This window comes from Lontra canadensis, unplaced genomic scaffold (genome assembly GCF_010015895.1).
Source record: "Lontra canadensis isolate GAN:19392208 unplaced genomic scaffold, GSC_riverotter_1.0 scaffold4, whole genome shotgun sequence".
NCBI lineage: Eukaryota > Metazoa > Chordata > Mammalia > Carnivora > Mustelidae > Lontra > Lontra canadensis.
This window is the reverse complement of record NW_022630998.1, coordinates 34,124,054-34,145,780: the sequence shown is the minus strand read 5'-3', so window position 1 is coordinate 34,145,780 and position 21,727 is coordinate 34,124,054. Positions and strand designations below refer to the sequence as shown.

The window sequence follows — 21,727 nt, the reverse complement described above, 5'->3', positions numbered from 1 at the left end:
CAGTCTTTATACCTTTTGTTTGTTTTTCTTGTCCTAGTGCATTAACTTGGACTTATGGTTTGATTTTGACAAGCTGTGGTGAGAGATTTTCTTGCCTTATTCTTCATCTTAGAAGGAGAAACTTCATCTAGTTTCTCACCATGAAATGTGATTGCTAATTGTAGGTTTTTGTAGACAGTTTACTGAGAGCTTATATCATGAATGAGTGTTGGATTTTTCACTGCTTTTTCTCAGTCTGTCAGTTCCTGGAGTCTACAGTATATATGTACAACTAATCCACATCCACTTTTAAGTAACATATACCACTTCTTAGGAGTACTTTATAATATCAAAATAATCCTGGGGTGCCTGGGTGGCTCAGTGGGTTAAAACCTCCACCTTCGGCTCAGGTCATGGTCTTGGGGTCCTGGGATCGAGCCTCGCATACAGCTCTCTGCGCGGTGGAGAGCCTGCTTCCCCTTGTGATCTCTCTCACTGTCAAATAAATAAATAAAATCTTAAAAAAAAAAATCCTAATTTCGCCCTCCTTTCCTTTTATCAGTTGCTGTCATTTTTGTTACTTATATGTAAGCATTTATCTACACATAGTTAAGTCTTTTCCCTTCATTTACTCTTTCATGCTCTTCCTTTATGTGGATCTCTTTTTCTGACATTATTTTCCTTCCCTCGGAAAAACTCAACATTTTTTGCAAGGGCGGTCTACTAGCAACAAATACCTTCAGTTTTAGTTTGTTGTTTTATGTCAGTTTCTCTACTTTACTTTTGAGGAATAATTTTAGAGGGTTCAGAATTCTCGGTTAGTGGCTTTTTTTTTTTCTCTCTCAGCTCTAAATTTTTTTTTTTTTTTTGAAGATTTTTTATTTATTTACTTGACAGGGATCACAGGTAGGCAGAGAGGCAGGCAGAGAGAGAGAGGAAGGGAAGCAGGCTCCCCGCTGGGCAGAGAACCAGATGCAGGGCTTGATCCCAGGACTCTGGAATCATGAACCCAGCCGAAGGCAGAGGCTTTAACCCACTGAGCCACCCAGGTGCCCCTCAGCTCTAAATATTTTACTGAACTGTCTACTTCTTTGCATGATTCCTAAGGAGATTTTGGATGTAATTATTACCTTTGTTTCTTTATTGCTAATGTGTTTTTTCCCTCTGGCTTTTTCAGGGTTTTTTCTTTATCTTTGAGTTTTTTGGTTTGAATGTAATTTTCCTTGATGTACTTCTGTTTGGTGTTCTCTGAACTTCCTGGATCTCTTATTTGGTAATTGACATTAATTTGGGGGAAATTCTCAGTCATAATTGTTTGTAATATTCTCCTGCTTTCTTTTCTTCTGGCATTCCTGTTTTGCATATGTTACAACTTTTGTAGTTGTCCCATAGTTCTTGGATATCCTTTAATTTTTTTTAGTCTTTTTTCTCTTTGCTTTTTATTTTTGGAGGTTGTTGTTAAGATGTCCTCAAGCTCACATTCTTTCTTCAACCATGTCCAGTCTACTAGTAAGCCCATCAAAGGCAATCTTTATTTGTGCTACAATTAATCGTTCTGCTTGCTCTTTCTTAGTTTCTCCATCTTTCTGCTTACTTATATTGCTAATTTCATCTTGCATGCAGTCTACTTTATATATTGGAGCCCTTAGCATATTAATCATAGTTGTGAAATTTCTATTGTGATAAATCCAACATTCCAGCCATATCTGACTCTGGTCTGATGCTTGCTATATTTTTTGCATTTTTGTGTACTTTGTAATTTTTACTTGCGCTAGACTTGATGCACTAGGTAAAAGGAACTGCTGTAAATTTTGCCTTTAGTAATACGACTTATGGTTGTGGGGGAGGGGAAATATTCTTTAGTCTTAAGGTTAGGTGTCTTTTAGGGAGCCTGTGCCTCTGGACTGTGAGCTTCACTGATGCTGCTGCTGCTTCTTTTTTTTTTTTTTTTAAGGTTTAAAAAAAAATTTTTTTTTTTAATTTATTTGACAGAAATCACAAGTAGGCAGAGAAGCAGGCAGAGAGAGAGGGGGAAGGCAGGCTCCCCGCTGAGCAGAGAGCCTGATGCGGGGCTCGATCCCGGGACCCTGAGATCAGGACCTGAGCTGAAAGCAGAGGCTTTAACCCACTGAGCCACCCAGATGCCCCTTCACTGATGCTTCTTAAGATCCCTACCCCCTTAGATGGGACAGTATGGCTGGAATGGCCAGAATTGGGTATTTCCCTTTCCTAATGTGGGTTAGGCTCTAGTAAAGCCCTCTGCAAATTAGGCTCTGGTTAGTTTTTGCTGAAGGCAGACCTTGTTAAGAACAGAGTGCCCTGGAGAATTTCCAGATGGTTCCTTTTCTTCTCCTCCTGCCACAAGCATGAGGGGATTTTCCCCGGTTTTCACTGGTAGAACCAGGTTAGGCTGTTGGTAAAACAAACATGTGGGGCTCCTCCATGACTAGGTCTCCCTGGAGATTTTAACTCCAAGAGTTGTTTGTTCTGCGCCTCTAGCAATTCAATTACAGTTGAGATTTTTCTACCCTGGCACTGGTTCCTGCAGAGGTTTCTGCTCATATAAGGTTTGATCTTCTGTATTTACCTGTCTCTCCAGTTTTGGGGTAGCAGTTTGCTCTGTGACCTCACTTTCTTTGGGATTTAAGAAGAGTTGCTGATTTTTCAGTTTGTTTGGCTTTTTAGTTGTTAGGATGGATTGACTATTTCTAACTTGCTTCCAGGTATCTTTTTAAAAGTAAGTTGTCTCTGGGCATTAGACAGAGTTTTGTTTTGTTTTGTTTTGTTATATTTGTCTTGTTTCTTTCTAATATCCATGGGGATATTATGCCTTTTACATTGGATTATTTCGCTCATTGGGATTAGATATTAAATACAATTGAACTATAACAGCATTTTAACATCTTGAGAAACATATTTTAATAAAGAATGAGCCAGAAAAATTTAGCTTTTTCTGTAAACATTTGGATGCATGTATCCCTTTGAATTAGTGTTTTCGTATTCTTTGGGTAAATACCTAATAGTGTAATTGCTGGATCATGGGGTAGTTCTATTTTTAACTTTTTGAGGAACCTCCATACTGTTTTCCAGAGTGGCTGTGCCAGTTTTCTTTCCCATCAAGAGTGCAAGAGCATTCCCCTTTCTCTGCATCCTTGCCAACACCTGTTGTTTCATGTGTTGTTGATTTTAGCCATTCTGACAGGTGTGAGGTAATATCTCATTGTAGTTTTGACTTGTATTTCCCTGAGAAGTGATATTAAGCATCTTTTCTTGTGCCTTTTGGTCATCTACGTATCTTCTTTGGAGGAATATCTGTTCATGTCTTCTGCCTTTTTTTTTTTTTTTTTTTTTAAGATTTATTAGAGAAGGAGAGGGCACAAGCAGGGGGAGCAGCAGAGGGAGAGGGAAAAGCAGGCTCCCCATTGAGTAGGGAGCCTGTGTGGGGCTCCATCCCAGGACCCTAGGATCATGACCCGATCCAAGCGCAGACACTTAATGGACCAAGTCACCCAGGCATCCTGGATGTGTTGAGTTTTATAAGTTCTTTATGTATTTTGGATACTAACCCCTTATTAGATATGACATTTGCAAATATCTTCTCCCATTCTGTAGGTTGTTTACTTCCCTCTGCAGAAGCTTTTTGTGTGTGTGGGTGTGTGTGTTCCAGTAAAGCTTTATTTATAAAAATGGATGGAAAGTGGACTTGGCCCCTGAGTCATAGTTTGCTAAAGCCTGGACTATGGGAATAAAAGTGTTTCTCTCTGTAAAACCAGTTGGAATAGAATCCTATTTGTAGAGACACTAAGAGGAGTTCCCTTGCTGAAAGTAAGCTCTTACAGAGGGAGAAGGCAGGAATCTGTGGATGTAGAAGAGCAGACGATGATGGCTAGAGGGGAGGTGAAGCTTTGGGAAGTGATAGGGCCACCCTCCAAATTCAGGAGGTTTTGCTAGTCTTCTAATAGAAGCAGAAAGCAAATTATTTGCCCCCAGACAGTAGCAGTGCTGACCAGACCAGTGGGAGACATGAGCAGTGTAAATACATAAAGATAGTGGTAGGGTCACAGAAGGTGGCAGTGAACAAAGAAGGGCTCTGAAGAGCAGTAAACCATGATGAAAATAGGGCAGGAGCAACAGTACAACGATTAAGAGGAAAAGCTCAAGTTAGAAGAACACCCAGAGACTTATCCTGTGCCCGTGGAAACAGAAGTAGCTGAATGACTCTTTGGGTCAACTTTCAAGCCATAATCATATGTAGAGCAAAAGGAGTTGTGCAGAAGCTTTTTATTTTGATGACATCCCAATAGTTTATTTTTGCTTTTGTTTCCCAACTTGTCTCAGGAGACCTATCTAGAAGGAAGTTGCTGTGCCCAATGCCAAAGAGGTTACCTGCTGCCTCTGTTCTCCTCTAGGATTTTTATGGTTTTAGGTCTCAAATGTAGGTCTTAAATTCTTGTTGAATTTATTTTTGTGTATGGTGTAAGAAAGTGGTCCAGTTTCATTCTTTTGCGTGTTGCTCTCCATTTTTCCAACACCATTTGTTGAAGAGACTGTGTTTTTCCCATTGGATATTCTTTGCTGCTCTGTTGAAGATTAATTGACTATACAGTTATGGGTTCATTTCTGGGTTTTTTCTCCTTTTATATTGATCTGTGTGTCTATTTTTGTTCCAGTACCATAGTGTATTGATTACTATAGCTTTGTAATATAACTTGAAGTTCAGAATTTTGATGCCACCAGCTTTGCTTTTCTTTTTTAAAGATTGCTTTGGCTATTCTAGGTCTTACTTGAGAATTTTTCTTTTTTGACACCAGAGTGAAGTATGACATTAAACTTATCTGATGGAAAGATAATATTCTTTCTGTACCTGATGGAGAACCTATTGTTTATCATATTTTCTTACATCTGTATGTGAATATATGGTGATTTATAGTCTACAAGTCATGTTTAATATTTACAAGCATTTGAATGGGTAGTTAGTAGCTGAAATTTTCCACCTAGGCCTTCAGACTAAGGCTCATGAGTTCGTTCCTAATTTGTTACATTTACATTATTATTTAATTTGTGGTGAATCCAAGTATTTCAGTGATCTCCACTCAGTGAGTTAATTTGTTTTAGAATATTGACTAGCAGTGCTTATTTCTTGAATAGTTTTCTTTACCCAAGATAGATAAGAACTTCCTATTCATTATAAAGGTCTCTGCCAGCTAAATGTTGAGAGTGTGGAGAAGAAAAATGACCTGTTACTTTTTATGCAGCTTATTTCATAATAGTTTTTGTAAATGTGATGTTAAAACACTTGAGTCTCTTTCAGGGACCTTAAGGTTATCCTTTTCTAACTATAGGTGTGGAGTTAATTTTCTTAATTTTCAACCAAAATAACATACCTTGTAACAGATTGAGTGCAGAAGCTATTTTGAAAACTCCTATAGAATGTAGCAGTGCTAAGGATTTTAAAACTCTGAAAGGAACACCTCTTTGGTGTGCCCTTAAAAGAATGTATATTCTGCTTTAGATGGGAAGAATGTTATGTAAATATAAGAGTGCTCATATTGGTTGGTAGTGTTGCTCCAGTCTTCTGTAACTGCCCTAATTTTTTGTCTACTTGTTTTGTTAATTCCCAAGAGTGATAGGTTGAAATTTCCAATTTATTTGTGGATTTTCTGGTTTCTTCTTTTAGTTCTACTGGTTTTGTTTCATGTAGTTTGATACTATCTTGTTAGGTAGATACATATTTATGATATATATCATAAATATAATATATATGATTTATATATATAACACATAACACACACACATATAACATATATATACATATATGCATATATATGTATATATATATATAAAGATTTTATTTATTTACTTGACAGAGATACAGCGAGAGGGGGAACACAAGCAGTGGGAGTGGGAGAGGGAGAAGCCAGCTTCCTGCTGAGCAGGGAGCCTGATGCAGGGCTCCATCCCAGGACTCCAGGATCATGACCTGAATGGAAGGCAGATGCTTAGTTAGCTAAGCCACCCAGGCGGCCTGCTTTTCATTTTTCTTTTTAAAATTCCCATCCCTATTTCTGTATCACTAAAATTATTTTGTCCGAAGAATTCTCTTTAGTATTTCTTTTAGTATAGGCATACTGATAACCAGTTCTCTGTTTTTTGCCTGGAAAAAAAAAATCTTTATTTTCCATTCATTTTATTAAAGATACCTTCACTGGATGTAGAATTCTTGCTTCACAGTTTTGTTTATTCAGTACTCGAAACACATCATTTTATGTTCTGGCTTGTAAATGTTTTCATAAGTCTTCCTGTAATTCTTTTTTTTTTTTTTAATGTGTCTAATGCCCAGTGTGCTCTGGGCATTTTGAATGTGATTGTGTGTGGTATGCCTATGTGTATTTGGTGGTATGTGTTTTTTGTTTTGCATCCTTACTGTTCCATAATGTTCTTGGATCTGTGGTTTGGAATCTGTTGTTAACTTTGGAAAATTCCCAGTCATCATTGTTCAGATAATTGTTTTGCTTCTTTTCTTCCCAGAGTTCTTACTGTACATAATTTGGACTGTTTGATACTGCTTTACATCTTTTGGGTGCTCTGTTACTTTTTTCTTCACTCTTTTTTATCTCTGCATTTCATTTTGTGTAATTTCTACAAGTTCACCCTCAGATGTTTTGAATGTGTTGATGACCTTGTCAAAGGTATTCTGTCTGCTCTCATGTTTTTCTTTCTGACATGTCTGTTTGGTTATTTCTTATAGCTCATATATATGTTGAGATTCTTCTTTTGTTCATTCATGGTGTTCACCTTTGTGACTTTAGTCTTGAACATATTATTCATAGTTATTTTAAATTTTTTATAGCACTAACATCTAAGCTATATCTGAGTTTTTTGATTGTTTTGTCTCTTGTCAGTATGTTTTTTCTTGTTTCTTTTTATACCTTACAATTTCTTACTCAAATCTGGATACATTTTGGGGCATCTGGCTGGATCAGTTGGACAGAGATTTATCTCTCGATTTTGGGGTCATGAGTTTGAGCCCCATGTTGGGTACAGCAATTCCTAAAAAAAAAAGAAGAAAAGAAAATTAAAACCTGAGTACGTATGAAAGACAGTAGAGACTGAGATAAATAGGGTTAATGTATGGAAACAGGCATGTCTTTTTCCATTAGTAGGTTTTAGTGTATTTGTGTGGAGGGGACAGTTCAGGCAATTCAGTCAAGAATTGGTTGAAGTTTGGGGATTTTTTGGTTGGTATGGTTTATGATTGCTCACAGGTATCTCACAGACTTCAAATTCCTTTGTTACTTTAGGTCTGGAGTGAGGCCTAGTTTCCCAGAGTTATTTTTTTAGCATCTGCTCCTTTGTATCTCCTCTTTGTGTCTGTCCTTCTGAGGTTTTTCTGCAGTCTTTTTTTTCTCCCCCATGGGAGTGAACTGTTGGTTCTGCTTGCTCGCCTAGTGGCTAGCCTAGTAGTAAGGGGGTGGAGTCTAGTCAAGACGGGAAGATACTCTTCCTTCTGGTTCTGATTCAGCCACAGTCTGATGGTAGGCTTTGTCTCTGTGGTGAGGTGCGGTGGGGTGGGTGGGGTGGTTCAGTTTTACCAGTGATCCTTCCCCTCTCCACTCTGTAAGGTGTTTGTAATAGTCTGGACTCTGACATACCCCTGTCCTTCCTCCAGTGTTAGAGGATATTTTTTCTGTGCTCTTTCCTTACCTGCTCTCTTTCCCTGCCCTGAGGAAGATAATACTTGCTCTTTTCCTTCTTCCTCCGCACTGAAGTGTTTTGTGTTGAGGAAAGAGGAATTTACAGGTACTGTTGCTCCTTTCTCTCAGGCTTGTACCTGGAGTGAGGCCTGCCTCCAGGCTTTCTTCTGAGCCCCTAAGGGAGTGTATGGAGAACAGCCTATATAGGTGGATGTGAATCCCTCTGTGTTTTGGCCCTAGGGGTTCATTACTCAAGCCAGTTTTCAGCCTTCAGTAATAAATTTTAAGCTTTTGCTGAGTTCTTTCCTGACTTTGTCACTCATGGTCTGCTCTCTGTAAATAACTGCTAGTTTCTTGTCTCTCCTTGAGTTAGAATTCTAGTTGGCTGGTTGCCTTTTGGTAAGTTGTAATACAACTGTGATTTTGCACATCATCCAGCTTTTGTTTTATTCTTATGGTTGAGAGCAGTGCTCTTTCCGTTTTTCTATATACTAAGCAGAATCCTTTCCCCACTACATTTTGGTTTTAATTTGAGAGATATAGGAAAGTTCCTTCTTAGACATGAAACATGACCTTAGACAAGGTGAATCATCTGTCAGTGTATACATCAATATTGTCTTACATGATAGAAAACATTCTAGATGTTTTAAGTATTACACTAAATATCGAAAATGAAAAGGTAATGAAAATGAAATTCACATTTATTTATAGGTATAATAATTCATGCGTTGATACTGAGGAAGCAGCAGGATGTTTGCTTTATAGTAGCCTAGCCTATGTGCTAATGAATGAATCATAATATTTTTATTGGCATACAGTATTACAGTCATATTCATAATACTGTATTAGAAATACTATATTTACTAATTTCAGGAACAAAGCATCCATAAAACCAATTCAGAAGAAGGGTCCTCATTGTCCAGGCCTCCTTGTTGTGTAACCGAAGGATTGGCAACTGGTGTTTATCTTTTCCCTGGAAGGCTTGGAGGTTAATATAAAAGCTTTATAGATAAGGGTGGTCTTGATTATAAACCTGATGGCATTTGCACAAAACAGTAGAGTTAGCCTGTCCCTTCCTTCCTTAAATCCTGGTGCTTGCTTCTCTTCTTACTAATATATGTCCTTTGTGGCATTTTTTTTTTCTTGATAGGGCACTTTCATATGCCTTAAACACCTATTCTGGCAAATACCTTTTCTTCTCAATGATTTTTTTTTTTTTTTAATGGCATCTGGGATCTCGTCTGCTGTCTCTTGGTATGCAGAAGGTGCTTCTCCTGTTATCTTGACATTTTTAAAGCCAAACCTTTTTCTAAAATTATCAAACCATCCTTTGCTAGCGTCAGATTCTCCAGCTTTAGATCCTTCACTTTCCTTTTGCTTAAGGTTGTTTTACTTCTTGATCATGTTAGATAGATATGCCTTTATTATAGCATTCCCGCACCCACATAAAAGCTGCTTTTCAGTGCGAGATAAAAAGGTATTTAGCAAAAAAATGTAAGGTCTTTGCACTTGCTAGCGTAGATGCAGTGATGGCTTCATGAATTTCCTTATGCTGGATTCATTTATCTTGAAATGATGGATAGCTGCAGAACTTTCAACCTGTAGTACATATCAAACAATTCAACTTTTTCTTGTCATGACTTTTCTCTGTTCTTGGAAGCACTTCCAGCATCACTAGAGTCAGTTTGTATGCGTCCTATGGTGTTATTCAAGGTTTACTATATTGTACTATACATAATGAAAAATATGCAAGAATTGTGAGAGATTACTTTTCTTTTTTTTTATTTCTTTTCAGCGTAACAGAATTTATTGTTTATGCACCACACCCGATGCTCCATGCAGTACGTGCCCTCCATAATACCCACCACCTGGCTCCCCCAACCTCCCACCTCCCGCCCCTTCAAAACCCTCAGATTGTTTTTCAGAGTCCATAGTCTCTCATGGTTCATCTCCCCTTCCAATTTCCCTCAACTCCCTTCTCCTCTCCATCTCCCCATGTCCTCCATGTTATTTGTTATGCTCCACAAATAAGTGAAACCATATGATAATTGACTCTCTCTGCTTGACTTACTTCACTCAGCATAATCTCTTCCAGTCCCGTCCATGTTGATACAAAAGTTGGGTATTCATCCTTTCTGATGGAGGCATAATACTCCATAGTGTATATGGACCACATCTTCCTTATCCATTCGTCCGTTGAAGGGCATCTTGGTTCTTTCCACAGTTTGGTGACCGTGGGCATTGCTGCTATAAACATTGGGGTATAGATGGCCCTTCTTTTCACTACATCTGTATCTTTGGGGTTAAATACCCAGTAGTGCAATTGCAGGGTCATAGGGAAGCTCTATATTTAATTTCTTGAGGACTCTCCACACTGTTCTCCAAAGTGGCTGCACCAACTTGCATTCCCACCAACAGTGTAAGAGGGTTCCCCTTTCTCCACATCCTCTCCAACACACGTTGTTTCCTGTCTTGTTAATTTTGGCCATTCTAACTGGTGTAAGGTGGTAGAGAGATCACTTTTTACTGCAGTATGCTGCTTACTAGAGAAATAAACTGCTTACCCAGAGATGCTAATGTCACATGGTATTTTAAGCGGTACTGGCAATACATGAACTCACCACAATAGCAACAGGAGGTGGGTATGAAACTTACAGTGGCACAGTATGTACTACAGTTAATTATATGCAGTTATCACTTAATGCCACATCTTTACTTTTGTTTATGTATCTCTTGACTATAAATGGTATCATGTACAGTCTAGATGTTGTATGTATAAGTTGTGATAACTTTTTATAATAGTTTTGTCATTTACTACCATAAAAATATGCAAAATAATTTTGCTCCTAAAGCAATGTCTTTAGTATTTACATTTAGTTGTGTTTGTGACCTTTTTCTCTTTTTTTGATATTTCTAGGCTACGTGGTTTGTCTTTGTTTTCAAATTGTTGCAAATCTCCAAAAAAAAATTTCCAATGCATTTATTGAAAAAAAAAAAATCCATGTATAAGTGGGCCTACGCAGGCCAAACCTGTGTTGTTCAAGGGTCAAGTGTACTTTCAAATGTGCCTTTATAGTCCAGCTGAGATGCAGAAGGTGGTGTTAGCTGTAGAGTTTTAAAATCCCTAGCACTTTATTTAATTCTATAGATTTTCAGTAAATATGTAAATAATTTAAGGTTGGTAAGACAAATGTTTTTAAAATATCTTTTGGTCAGTTCTAGATTCTTTGTTCTCTTAGCTGGTTATTTTGCACACACCTGATAATAAGAGAGAACACAAATAAGGTGAGTAGCATTGTTCCTTAAAAGGCAAAAACCGGTAGGTAAGACACATTTATATATGGTATAGTTAAGAGTGGTTTAGATATAGAACAGAGCAGAATAATACATGTGCATATATTTACTTATGTATATAAGTAGACATAGGTAATGTATCTGTAACATACATAATTTATATTAAAATAAGTAAAACCCCTTTAATAAGAAATTCAAGATGAATTGATATTGGTGATAAGGTTTTTAGTTTATTTTTAACAAAAGAGTTATTTGCTTTGGGTAATACTCTATGAGATATATTATTTTTCTCTGTGGCATTTTACTATAAGGAAGAAGCAGTACATACTTACTAACTTGCAATATGAAATTAAGATAATTGATTTAGAATTTAATTGTATATGAACATTTAAGGAAGTACTTGAAGTGATAAAAGGATATTTCGAAGTAAATTAAGTAGTTAGGAAACTTATAGTGTGGAAATAATAGGACTATAGGCATTAATATTAAGTTGTTTAAATGGTTAACTCCTGGCTGATTTTAGCTGTTTATGCTTTCTAAATTGAATGGCAATTCAGTTGTGAAATTTTAGTTGTTAGAAAAATTTTTGCTTAATGAAGTAAAAGTTTTAGTAAATTTCAATCCTTATTTTCTGATTAGCTACAAAATAGTATTTTGTCAGTCGTAACCCCCCCCCAACTCTTCTTAAAAGGGAGTATTCTAAAGAACCTAAATTATTACAAATGGAAAGAAAATTTATAATCTCCCCTTATATAGAAAACACTACATTGAGGATTTGAAGTTAATTTAGAGAGTGGTATCCTATTGATAGATAATTGGCTTTCTTGTGCAAAATGGAACTGAAATAATAGCCTAGGGATAGATTTATCCCATGGTTAAAAACATTAGCTTCACAGTTACACAGACGAGTCTCAGCATTTCCATTACCAGCTCTGCATTTGGATCACTTCACCTCTCTAAATCTGTTTATTCATCAGTAAAATGGAGTCAATATTATTGCCTCCTCACAGCGGGTATTGTAAACATTAAATGGATAATGCATGTGTTTGCTATGGTCACTGACACAAAATGTTCAATAAATGTTAGCTATTATTACAAAATACAGAGTCCGTTAAATATAGAGGATAGAACGTTAAGTGTAGAGGATATAGACCTTGAACCCAGGTCTAGGTTTGAAATTTCATTACATGTGAACCTTTTATTATGCACCTCTGCTTTTTGGCATAGCATAGATGGGAGGAAGGCAAAGTCTAGGGGTCTAGGGTCTCTTTCATCCCATTTTTATGCTTTTTCATTTAGTCTAATCTAGTGAGTGGCTTTTAGTAGTTTTTATGTTACAGACTCCATTATGAATCTAAAATTTTTGAGTCCTCTTTTTAAGAAAAATACACATATGCAAAATTTTATGCACAACTTGGATGGGTTTGTGCTGTTTCCTTTTAAAGCTTATCTGTGTAACACCTGTTCTTGGAGAAACAATTGATTTCAGCACAAAATTATTAGAAGGAAGATGGGGTTGCATCCCAAAGTAACTAAGACAAGGGAAGTAGCTGTAATTTGTAGGTTGCTTTTTATTGCAATGTCTTTACGTCTGTAAGAATTTTAAATATTACTTTGTTTTCTTAGTAGTAATGAAGTTACCAGTCATGACCCAGAAATGCCCAGGATCTTGTCAAAGGCCAGATATCACTTGTATGAGAAGAATATTCTGTGAACAAAACCGTTTTAGTGTAGTATTGTGCTAGTGAAGTAGAGGTACCAACAAGACATTTATTGATTGATTACTTACTATGTGCCTGTACATTCCCTGCTAAGCCCTTTACATCCATTTCATCCATGTAAAAGTAGATTCCACTGTTAATCCCATTTTGTAAATAGAAAATCTCAGATTTAGGCTTAGATTTTGCTTGAGGTTACATAACTTTTAATGGGAGACTTTTGGATTCAAACCCAAGTCTGTCTATAAAGCTACATGCTCTTACCTCCTATGCCAAGTTACCGAACATAAAATGTTTAGTATTTTAGTTAAGTTGTGCTGTCCTCCCTCCTCCCTTATCATGGGAGCTCCTTTATACGTTTTACAAATGTAAAATTTTTGTTTGCTCTTTTGAAATGATGAAATACCTTTTCTTCTCTGGTTCCCCAAACTGTAGTTGTAATTAATATCTCTAATACTGATAGGTAATGTGAGATAAACTTTTAAGATCATATAAATCTATTTTCTGAGAATTTATTATGCACACCTGATAATAAGAGAGAACACAAATAAGGTGAGTAGCATTGTTCCTTAAAAGGCAAAAACCGGTAGGTAAGACACATTTATATATGGTATAGTTAAGAGTAGTTTATGTGAAAATTTAGGGGAGAATTGTTTTTTGTTTTAAGGTGTAACAGGGCACCTGGGTGGCCCAGTTGGCTAAATATCTGACTCCTGATTTTGGCTCAGGTCATGATCCCTAGGTTGGGATCCCAAGGTTTGAAATTGAGCCTTGTGTGGGGCTCTGCACTGGGTGTGGAGCCTGCTTAAGATTGTCACTCTCTGGGGCCCGTGGGTGGCTCGTTGGTTGAGCATCTGGCTCTTGATTTTGGTTCAGGTTGTGATCTCATGGGTTGTGGGATTGAGCATTATGGTTGGGCTCTACACTGGGGGCAAGTCTGCTTGGGATTCTCTTCTGTCCCTCTGCCCCTCCTCTGCTTGTGTGCTTGCTCACTCTCTTTTTCTCTCTCAAATAAATACTTCTTAAAAAAAAAAAAAAGGTATGTTGTAACTTGGCAGTGTATTATTTGAAGACATTAAGCCAAAACCAACTGACTTATTTGAGATGCAGTTTTCTAGTAGACTTTGATCTGGAAGAGCTAGGATGGCAAGTAGTAGAAAGCTTTTATTATTTGATTCTGATGAGGAAATAGATTCTGTAGGTGAGTTTATTATAAAAACATATTCACAATACCAGAAATAGTTTATTGTAAACTGAAGTAGATTACAATTTAAAAGTGCTTAGCTTAAATCAAATGATAGCAGTTTTTTCAAGTGTATTTGTACTTTTTCTTCTTTGGCTTAAAATAGCTATATACAAGCTGGGTTATTTGAACAGTTTATTTCCTTATCTTTCCTATAAGACCGACTGCTTTTGGTTCTGGGTGCCAACAGAAGTCCTTCTGCACCCCTGATGATGTTTTTTTCTCCTGGACTTCTCATTTTGGCTCTGTCCCTTTACAGCCCTCCACCTGGGTGTCTTCTGGCAGCCTTACCTGACTTTTCCCTCAAGCATCTCAAAAGAACTTGGTATTCATCTGATGATTGTATTGGTCAAATTTGTTAATTTACACTTTATAGAGTTTTCCTTTCTTCTGTATATGGGAAGTTATTTATACTTAATAGACTTTTAAAACTGTGATTAGCTCAATTTTTTGCATATGAATTTTTAATAATTTTTAGGCTTTTCTTACAGGAATGTAACCCTGTATTGTAAAATTATTTTCACAGGATAGTCAGACTCACATGTTTAAATGTCACTTTGATATAAAGAGTTATATTTTCAGTGACTGCTTGTTTAGTTAAAAATGAGGCAACCTGGGGCACCTGGGTGGCTCAGTGGGTTGACCGTCCACCTCTTGATTTCAGCTCAGATTGTGATATCAGGGTTGTGGGATTGAGACCCATATTGCATCAGGCTGTCTGCTCAGTGGGGAGTCTACTTGGGATTCTCTCTCTCTCTCTGTCCCTAACTCCCCCCTCATCCCCTTCCCCTATTCTCACTTTCTCTTACTTGCTTTCCCTTTCTTTCTCTTAAATAAATCTTTTTTTAAAAAATGAGGCAACTTTTTAAAAATTGAGTTTGACTAATATTGCATTTGTAATAATTTGGGTGGGTTATATAGAAGATTTGTGTATTCTTGGAGGTAAGAGTTTAGGTAGTTAACTAATTGCTGGTGTATGGAGTTTATATCTCAGAGAGAAATATGAAGTGTCTTAAAATAATCATATTTAGGGGCGCCTGGGTGGCTCAGTGGGTTAAAGCCTCTGCCTTCGGCTCAGGTCATGATCCCAGGGTTCTGGGATCGAGCCCCGCATTGGGCTCTCTGCTCCGCGGGGAGCCTGCTTCCTCCTCTTTCTCTGCCTGCCTCTCTGCCTACTTGTGATCTCTCTCTGTCAAATAAATAAATAAAATATTTAAAAAAATCATATTTATTTGGTAGGTATACAATGACATGAATTTTACTGTCTCCTTGTCCACAAACAGAAGAATTGGTTAATCACATAAAACAAGATATATTGAGAAAGATATCTAGTCTGTTTAGTAGACTAAATGGGTTTCAAAGACTTTGGGGTTTTATTTGATCAATTTAGAATGCTAACTTTACTTTTATATGTGCTAACTGTATGTATAAAAGAGAAAGGTGAGGGGCGCCTGGGTGGCTCAGTGGGTTAAGCCGCTGCCTTTGGCTCAGGTCATGATCTCAGAGTCCTGGGATCGAGCCCCTCAGCAGGGAGCCTGCTTCCTCTTCTCTCTCTGCCTGCCTCTCTGCCTGCTTGTGATCTCTGTCAAATAAATAAATAAAATCTTAAAAAAAAAAAAAAGAGAAAAGTGAACCAGTTTTAACATTCTTCAATTTGTATCTGAAAGCAGTATTTTAGAAATACTTGCTTTTTAGTAGGACTTCTTTCATTGGACTTGAAAACATATTCTGTATTTTCTAATAGATTTCTTAACCAGAGGTGGTTATTAGGCAGTTGTAGCTTCTAGAATTTATCTGTGAGTTTGGAACCAAGAAAGAGCCTTCTTAGGGAACTGAAATCACTGTTGTGAAGCCTTTAGACGTTATGTAGGAAGCTTTTATTTCAGAGTATATATTACATATACAATTTTAACCATTTGATAATATGGTCTCTTGGTACACAGGTAATGAAGTAAAAACTTAAGAACAAGAAAATTATAAGTTAGAATCTTTTTCTACTAAAGGGATAGGGAAATAGAAATATATTTCAGGAGTACCTATTTGAAAAGAGTAAAGAAATTGATTTATTAAAAATGGTATTTGTTTACCATGTATTAGCCTGGAGAAATGACGTATACATGGGATTTCTATTTGGTATTAATAAAAATAGAATTTTATATTGTGAACTTTTTGTTGCTTGTTTGTATTTTATTGGTGAAGTTTTCTAAGTTTTATGGTCAGTAAGTAATACCAACTTTGGTATAATATATTACTGATAAATTACTGTGAAAGGTGGAACCATTTGATTTAAATCTAGTGTAGAAAACATTATTCATGAACTATTAAAGTCTGCCTTCTTGCTCTTTGGATAAATGGGTGATTCTAAAGCAAGGAGAATACAAAATGAGCAGAGATCAAATGCTTAAGCAAATAGATTCTAAAAGGCTAAAACTGAAATAATGATAGTGTTTAATTTTAACCTAAAGAATGAAATAAATATCCATGAGTCCATACTGATAGAAACAAATGATGAATAGACAGATGGAGCTGAAAGGACAAATCTTAATACAGATTTCCAAATAATAATTGTGGATTCTACTCTTGAGGGAAGAGGTAGGATTCAAACGGAGGGGTAGAGCTTAATTGTCCTCTATTTTAGTATGGGGTAGACTTAGCAACTCATCTTAAAAGCTGAGTACATGTTTGCCAGGCAGAATAGAGGACTGTACTGGGCATTTTAGACACAGTGTAAATAAAAGCATTGGGATAGCAAAGCATGTTCTTTCAGTTTCTGTTACGAAGATATACATATGCTGGGTTACATTATTTGGATTTCATCCTGTTCTTGGTGAGTCAAACATTAGAGGATACAAGACTTCCTGACAGTTTTACAATATGACATGGAGGTCGATCTTGAAATAAGAGACTGAGAAGTAATAAAGATTAGAAAAGAAACAGAAGTAGAAGTGAGTAATATTATAGAAGCCAAGGTCAAAGAGTGTTTAAGGAAGATCTTTAGTGTGAGATTCCTTTAAAAAAAAAAAAAAACCCACATACACACACACACACACACAATAAAGACAGACTTGAGAAATTTGGTTTGGAATTTCATAGACTGCCTGTGACTTTGAAGTACCTCTGGAGGAATAGGTGAGGAAAGGCTAAGTTACAGTGGGTTGAGAAGTGAATGAGAAGAGGGAAGTAGAGGAAATCAAGACTTCTTATTGATGAGAAGGAGGGAGATCAAGTAGGCGGAAGTCTAGCACGGGGGATAAAGGAGGCCTAGTTGAAGATGAGAACTGTGTTTATACACTGAGAAGATCTTAGTGGAAGAACTGAAGACACATGTTAGGGGAGAAGTTAAGTAACTACTGAAGGAGAGTGTCCCAGAGGAACTGGAAATGATGGACTGAAGATTTTTATGCAAGTGTTAATTTTGAAATGAGTGATACTGCCTCCTCACAGATAAACAATAAGGAAGGTTGGCGGTATATATAAATTTAGAAAGTCATTATGTGGAGAAGAAAGTTGAGGTTTATTTCTATGGCTTCTGTTTTTATCTCTGGGGAAGGAAACAGTTTTATGTTGAGTCTGAGAAAGTTGAAATGTTAAAGGGCCTTAAAAAATGTGTTTCGGGGTTGGAATGGTCACTGCAATGAAAAGAAAATGGAATAAATTTGGAGTGGTTGAAAATCTTGCCAAACAAATCAGATGCAATAGTTTGTTAAAAGGATACCATGTTATAATCAAGTGGGTAGAGCTTTTCCAGGAATTCAAGGCTGGTTTAACATTTAAAAATTAATTAGCGTAATTCACCATATTATAAATTAAAAGAGAAAAACCATATGATTATCTTAATGTAGAAGAAACATTTGACAAAATACAACACTCAATCACTCATGATGAAAATACTCAGTATACTTAGAAAAAAGAGAACTTAAGCAGCACCTGGGTGGCGCAGTTGGTTAAGTGTCCAACTCTTGTTTTTGGCTGAGGTCCTGATCTCACATTGTGGGATCAAGCCCAGTGTCGGCTCTGTGCTCAGCATGCAGTCTGCTTGACACTCTTTCTCCCTCTCCTTCTGCCCCCCCCCCCCCCCCCCCCCCCGTGTGTGGTCTTTCTCCCTTTCTCTAAAATAAACAAATCTTTAAAAAAAGAGAGCACTTTCTAAACTTGATAAAGAGCATCTCTGAAAAGCTGTAACAGCTAACACAATACTGAATAGTGAAGACTAAGTCTTTCTACCTAAGATCAACATTGTTCATTCCCAACACTTCCATTGTAATGAAAGTTCTGTCCAACATAAAGAGGCAAGGAAAAAAAAAAAAAAAGAAAGAAAAGGCACCTAGCCTAGAAAGGAAAAAGTAAAACTGTCTTTATTTGCAGGTCATTTGGCCATTTGTGTAGAAAATATAAATGGAGAAATATACCTTGTTAATAGTTGGGAAGACTTGATATTACTGTGATATGAATTCTCTCAAAATGGATCTGTAAAGGCAATGCAATTCCAATAAAAATCCCAGCAGGTTGTTTTATAGAATCAAATAAGATGATTCTAAAGGGCATATAGAAATGTAAAAGCCTAGAATAACCAAAACAACTTTGAAAAAGGACAAGAAATTTGGAGAGCTAACATTACTTAATTTGAAGACTTAATAGAAAACCCCAGTAATCATAATAGTGTGATACTGACATAGAGGTAGACAGGTAGAACAATGGGACAGAAGAGAGTATCCAGACATAAATCCATCCATATACAGATTACTGATTTTTTAAAAAGATGCAGTGGTAATGTTGTGCAGAAAGGACAGTCTTTTAAAGAAATGATGCTGTATAAATGAGAAAAAAACTTTAATCCATACCTCATACTACATTTTAAAAAATTAAAAAGGAACATTGATTTAAGTGAAAAACTGAAAGTATAAAGCTATTAGAGAAAAACATGAAAAAGAATCTTTGTGTTCTTGGCTTTGTCAAACATTTCTCAGATAAATCAAGATCCATAAAAGAACAAATTTACAAATCTGAGTTCATAAAAAGGCAAAACTTTTGCTATTTAAAAGACATTCTGCAAAGAATGAAAATATAAGCTGGAGACTGGGAGAAAAATCCTGCCAAACATATATCTGATAAAGGACTGATACATGCAAGCACACAAAACCTAACAATAAGAGAAAAAAAACAGTTAAAACATTGGGAAACGATTTTTAAAGATTTTTAACAATTCACCACAGAAGATGGATGGCAAAAGGCAATGAAAAAGTGCTCAACGTTAGCTATTAGGATAATGTAAATTCAAATCAAATGAGATAGTAGTATATACCTACTAGAATGGCTACAATTTATTTATTTATTTATTTATTTATTTATTTATTTATTTATTTAAAAGATTTTATTTATTTGACAGAGACCACAAGTAGGCAGAGAGGCAGGCGGGGAGGGGGGTGGGGTGGAAGCAGGCTCCCCACTGAGCAGAGAGCCCGATGTGGGGCTCGATCCCAGGACCCTGAGATCATGACCTGAGCCAAAGGCAGAGGCTTAACACACTGAGCCACCCAGGTGCCCCTAGAATGGCTACAATTTAAAGGACTGACCATACCAAGTGTTGGTGAGATGTGGAGGAACTGGCATACTCCTACAGTGCCATAAAGTGACTATAAAATAGAATAACCCCATTGGAAAAGTTTGGCAGTTTCTTAAAAAGTTAAACATATACCTATCATGTGATGTAGCCATTCTACTTTTAGGTAGTTACCTGAGAGAAAAGGAAATTTATGTTCATGGGAAGACTTATACATGAATGTTAATAGCACCTTTATTTGTAATAGTAAAAAAACTACAAATGACCTAACAGTCTATCTGTAGGTGAATGAATTGACAGGCTGTGGAGTATCTGTACAGTAGACTACTACTCAATGAAAAGGAATGAAACTCTTGATATGTTGCAAGAAAACGAGCAAATCTCAAAATAATTGTGCTGAGTGAAAGAAGGCAGACAGGAAAGTATATACTGTATGATCTCATTTACTTAGAATTCTTAACTATGAAAACTATAGTCACAGAAAGCAGTGGGTGGGATAAAAAGGGAGGGATTATCAAGGTGGACAAGGAGATTAATATTTTGATTGAAATAGATGCATGAGTATATATATACATGTATGTCAAACCTTATCAAACTGTGTATTTAAATAGTTGGTTTATTGTATGTTAAACTCAACGAAACTGTTTAATAATTTAGAAGAAAACAAAAACTTTTTTGCCAAGGTATTTGTGATATAGTTGAAATGTGAAAGGACAAAAAAACGAGTTAAAATATTATTGAGTATTTGGAAAAAGGGATCACATACATTATCTTGATAGCCTTAAATAGTTGCCAGTGGTATTTTTTAAAAATACTGTTTTTCTCAGTGTTTGAATGTCTTTCTTCATGTAATACAAAGTTACTGAGAAAAATGACACAACTCTTCTTTTTTCCTCCTTTTTTTTTTTTTTTTTTTTAAAGGAGTGACAGTTCATTCAGATTCTTTGTATTCTTCTTCGTCTATATTTGTCAGTTTGCTGTTCATGTACTCCAAGCTGCAGGATTTCACAATTGGGGCAACTGGTAAGTCATTTTTACTTTAATTACCTTAGTTTTAATCTGTTTATCTAGTATCTCTACGTAATTTTGGCTTCCTAAAAATAGTTGACATAGAAAAGCCAGATTAGCAAAAGTAAACAAATGTGAAAATAGTAAAAAATGCAATTTAAAAAATGTCAAAGGCATAACCTTTGGGCAAATCATTCTGAAAATTATGTTGTCATTTTTTAAAAATAGCATATTGTATCTAGTTTAAATGAAATGTGTATGTAACAGGCACTAAGAGGAAGAGTAAAAAGAATACTGAGGAGTTGTCAAATAGCTGGGCCAAGGATTGTGAAAGGGAGAGAAAAGAACTTCTAGGACTTTAGGAAAAAGGTATCTATTATGTGTAAAGCACTATTTAGGTATTGTGACGTATATTTCCATACACACACAAATACACACATATGCACATGGACACTTATCTTTGGAAAATGGGATCAGTGCAATGTTCACTCTGTGGGAGACACTCAGAAACTGAAACTAAATTATTTACACTCAGGTTAGGAGATAATGGCAGATTAGTATCTCTCTTCATACACTTTGGAGCAAACATTCCTTGAATGAAATGGTGGGTGAAGAGTACACATCTCTAAAATTAACCCTCTTCTTTTTTATTTTAATTGAGTTGCATACAATTGAATTCTTATAAGCAAAAGCATGTACAAGGCAACTTTGCTGCAGTGTTTACAAAAATTAAGGATGTAACTAGAGTATATAGAGGACTTAAATTTTGTGTGCTAGTTCTGAATCAGAGTGGAGAATGGCAGTCAGACTATAGGTAGCTTTGTGGATCCTCTAATGGTCATGCATACATGCAGAGAATTTATATGGATACTTTAAATTAGTTCTAAAAAAAAATACATTCTCATTTCAAATAGTGTAGTCTTTGGCATATGAGGGAAAGGAAATGTTTTAAATGTTTAATTAAAAAATATACTGCCTATGTTAAAGAACCAGTTTTTTTATTCTTATGAAATTGAAGTAATTTCTTTTGCTTTTTAGCACAAATTTAGAAAAATGTGTTAAAATTGAGCATAACATTGTGTTGTGGCTTCATAGCAAAGGAGACTGCTAGTGAGGGGGCATATAGGATGACATGTTTTAAGATACCTAGACCTCATATGATTCAGCAGATTTTTAAAAAAATAAAAAAAATTTGTTTATTTTGAGATAATTGCAGGTTCACATAGTTACA

The 21,727-nt window shown here is 36.2% G+C and overlaps 1 protein-coding gene across 1 annotated transcript in view; it reads left to right on the top strand.

The window, feature by feature from the left end:
* Window positions 1-21,727, top strand: part of SCAMP1 (secretory carrier membrane protein 1) — a 127,482-nt gene that overhangs the window by 82,968 nt on the left and 22,787 nt on the right. Inside the window, exon 7 of the mRNA XM_032847928.1 lies at window positions 20,410-20,511. Within this exon, the coding sequence (XP_032703819.1) occupies window positions 20,410-20,511 (102 nt within the window). The remainder of the gene's footprint in view (window positions 1-20,409; window positions 20,512-21,727) is intronic.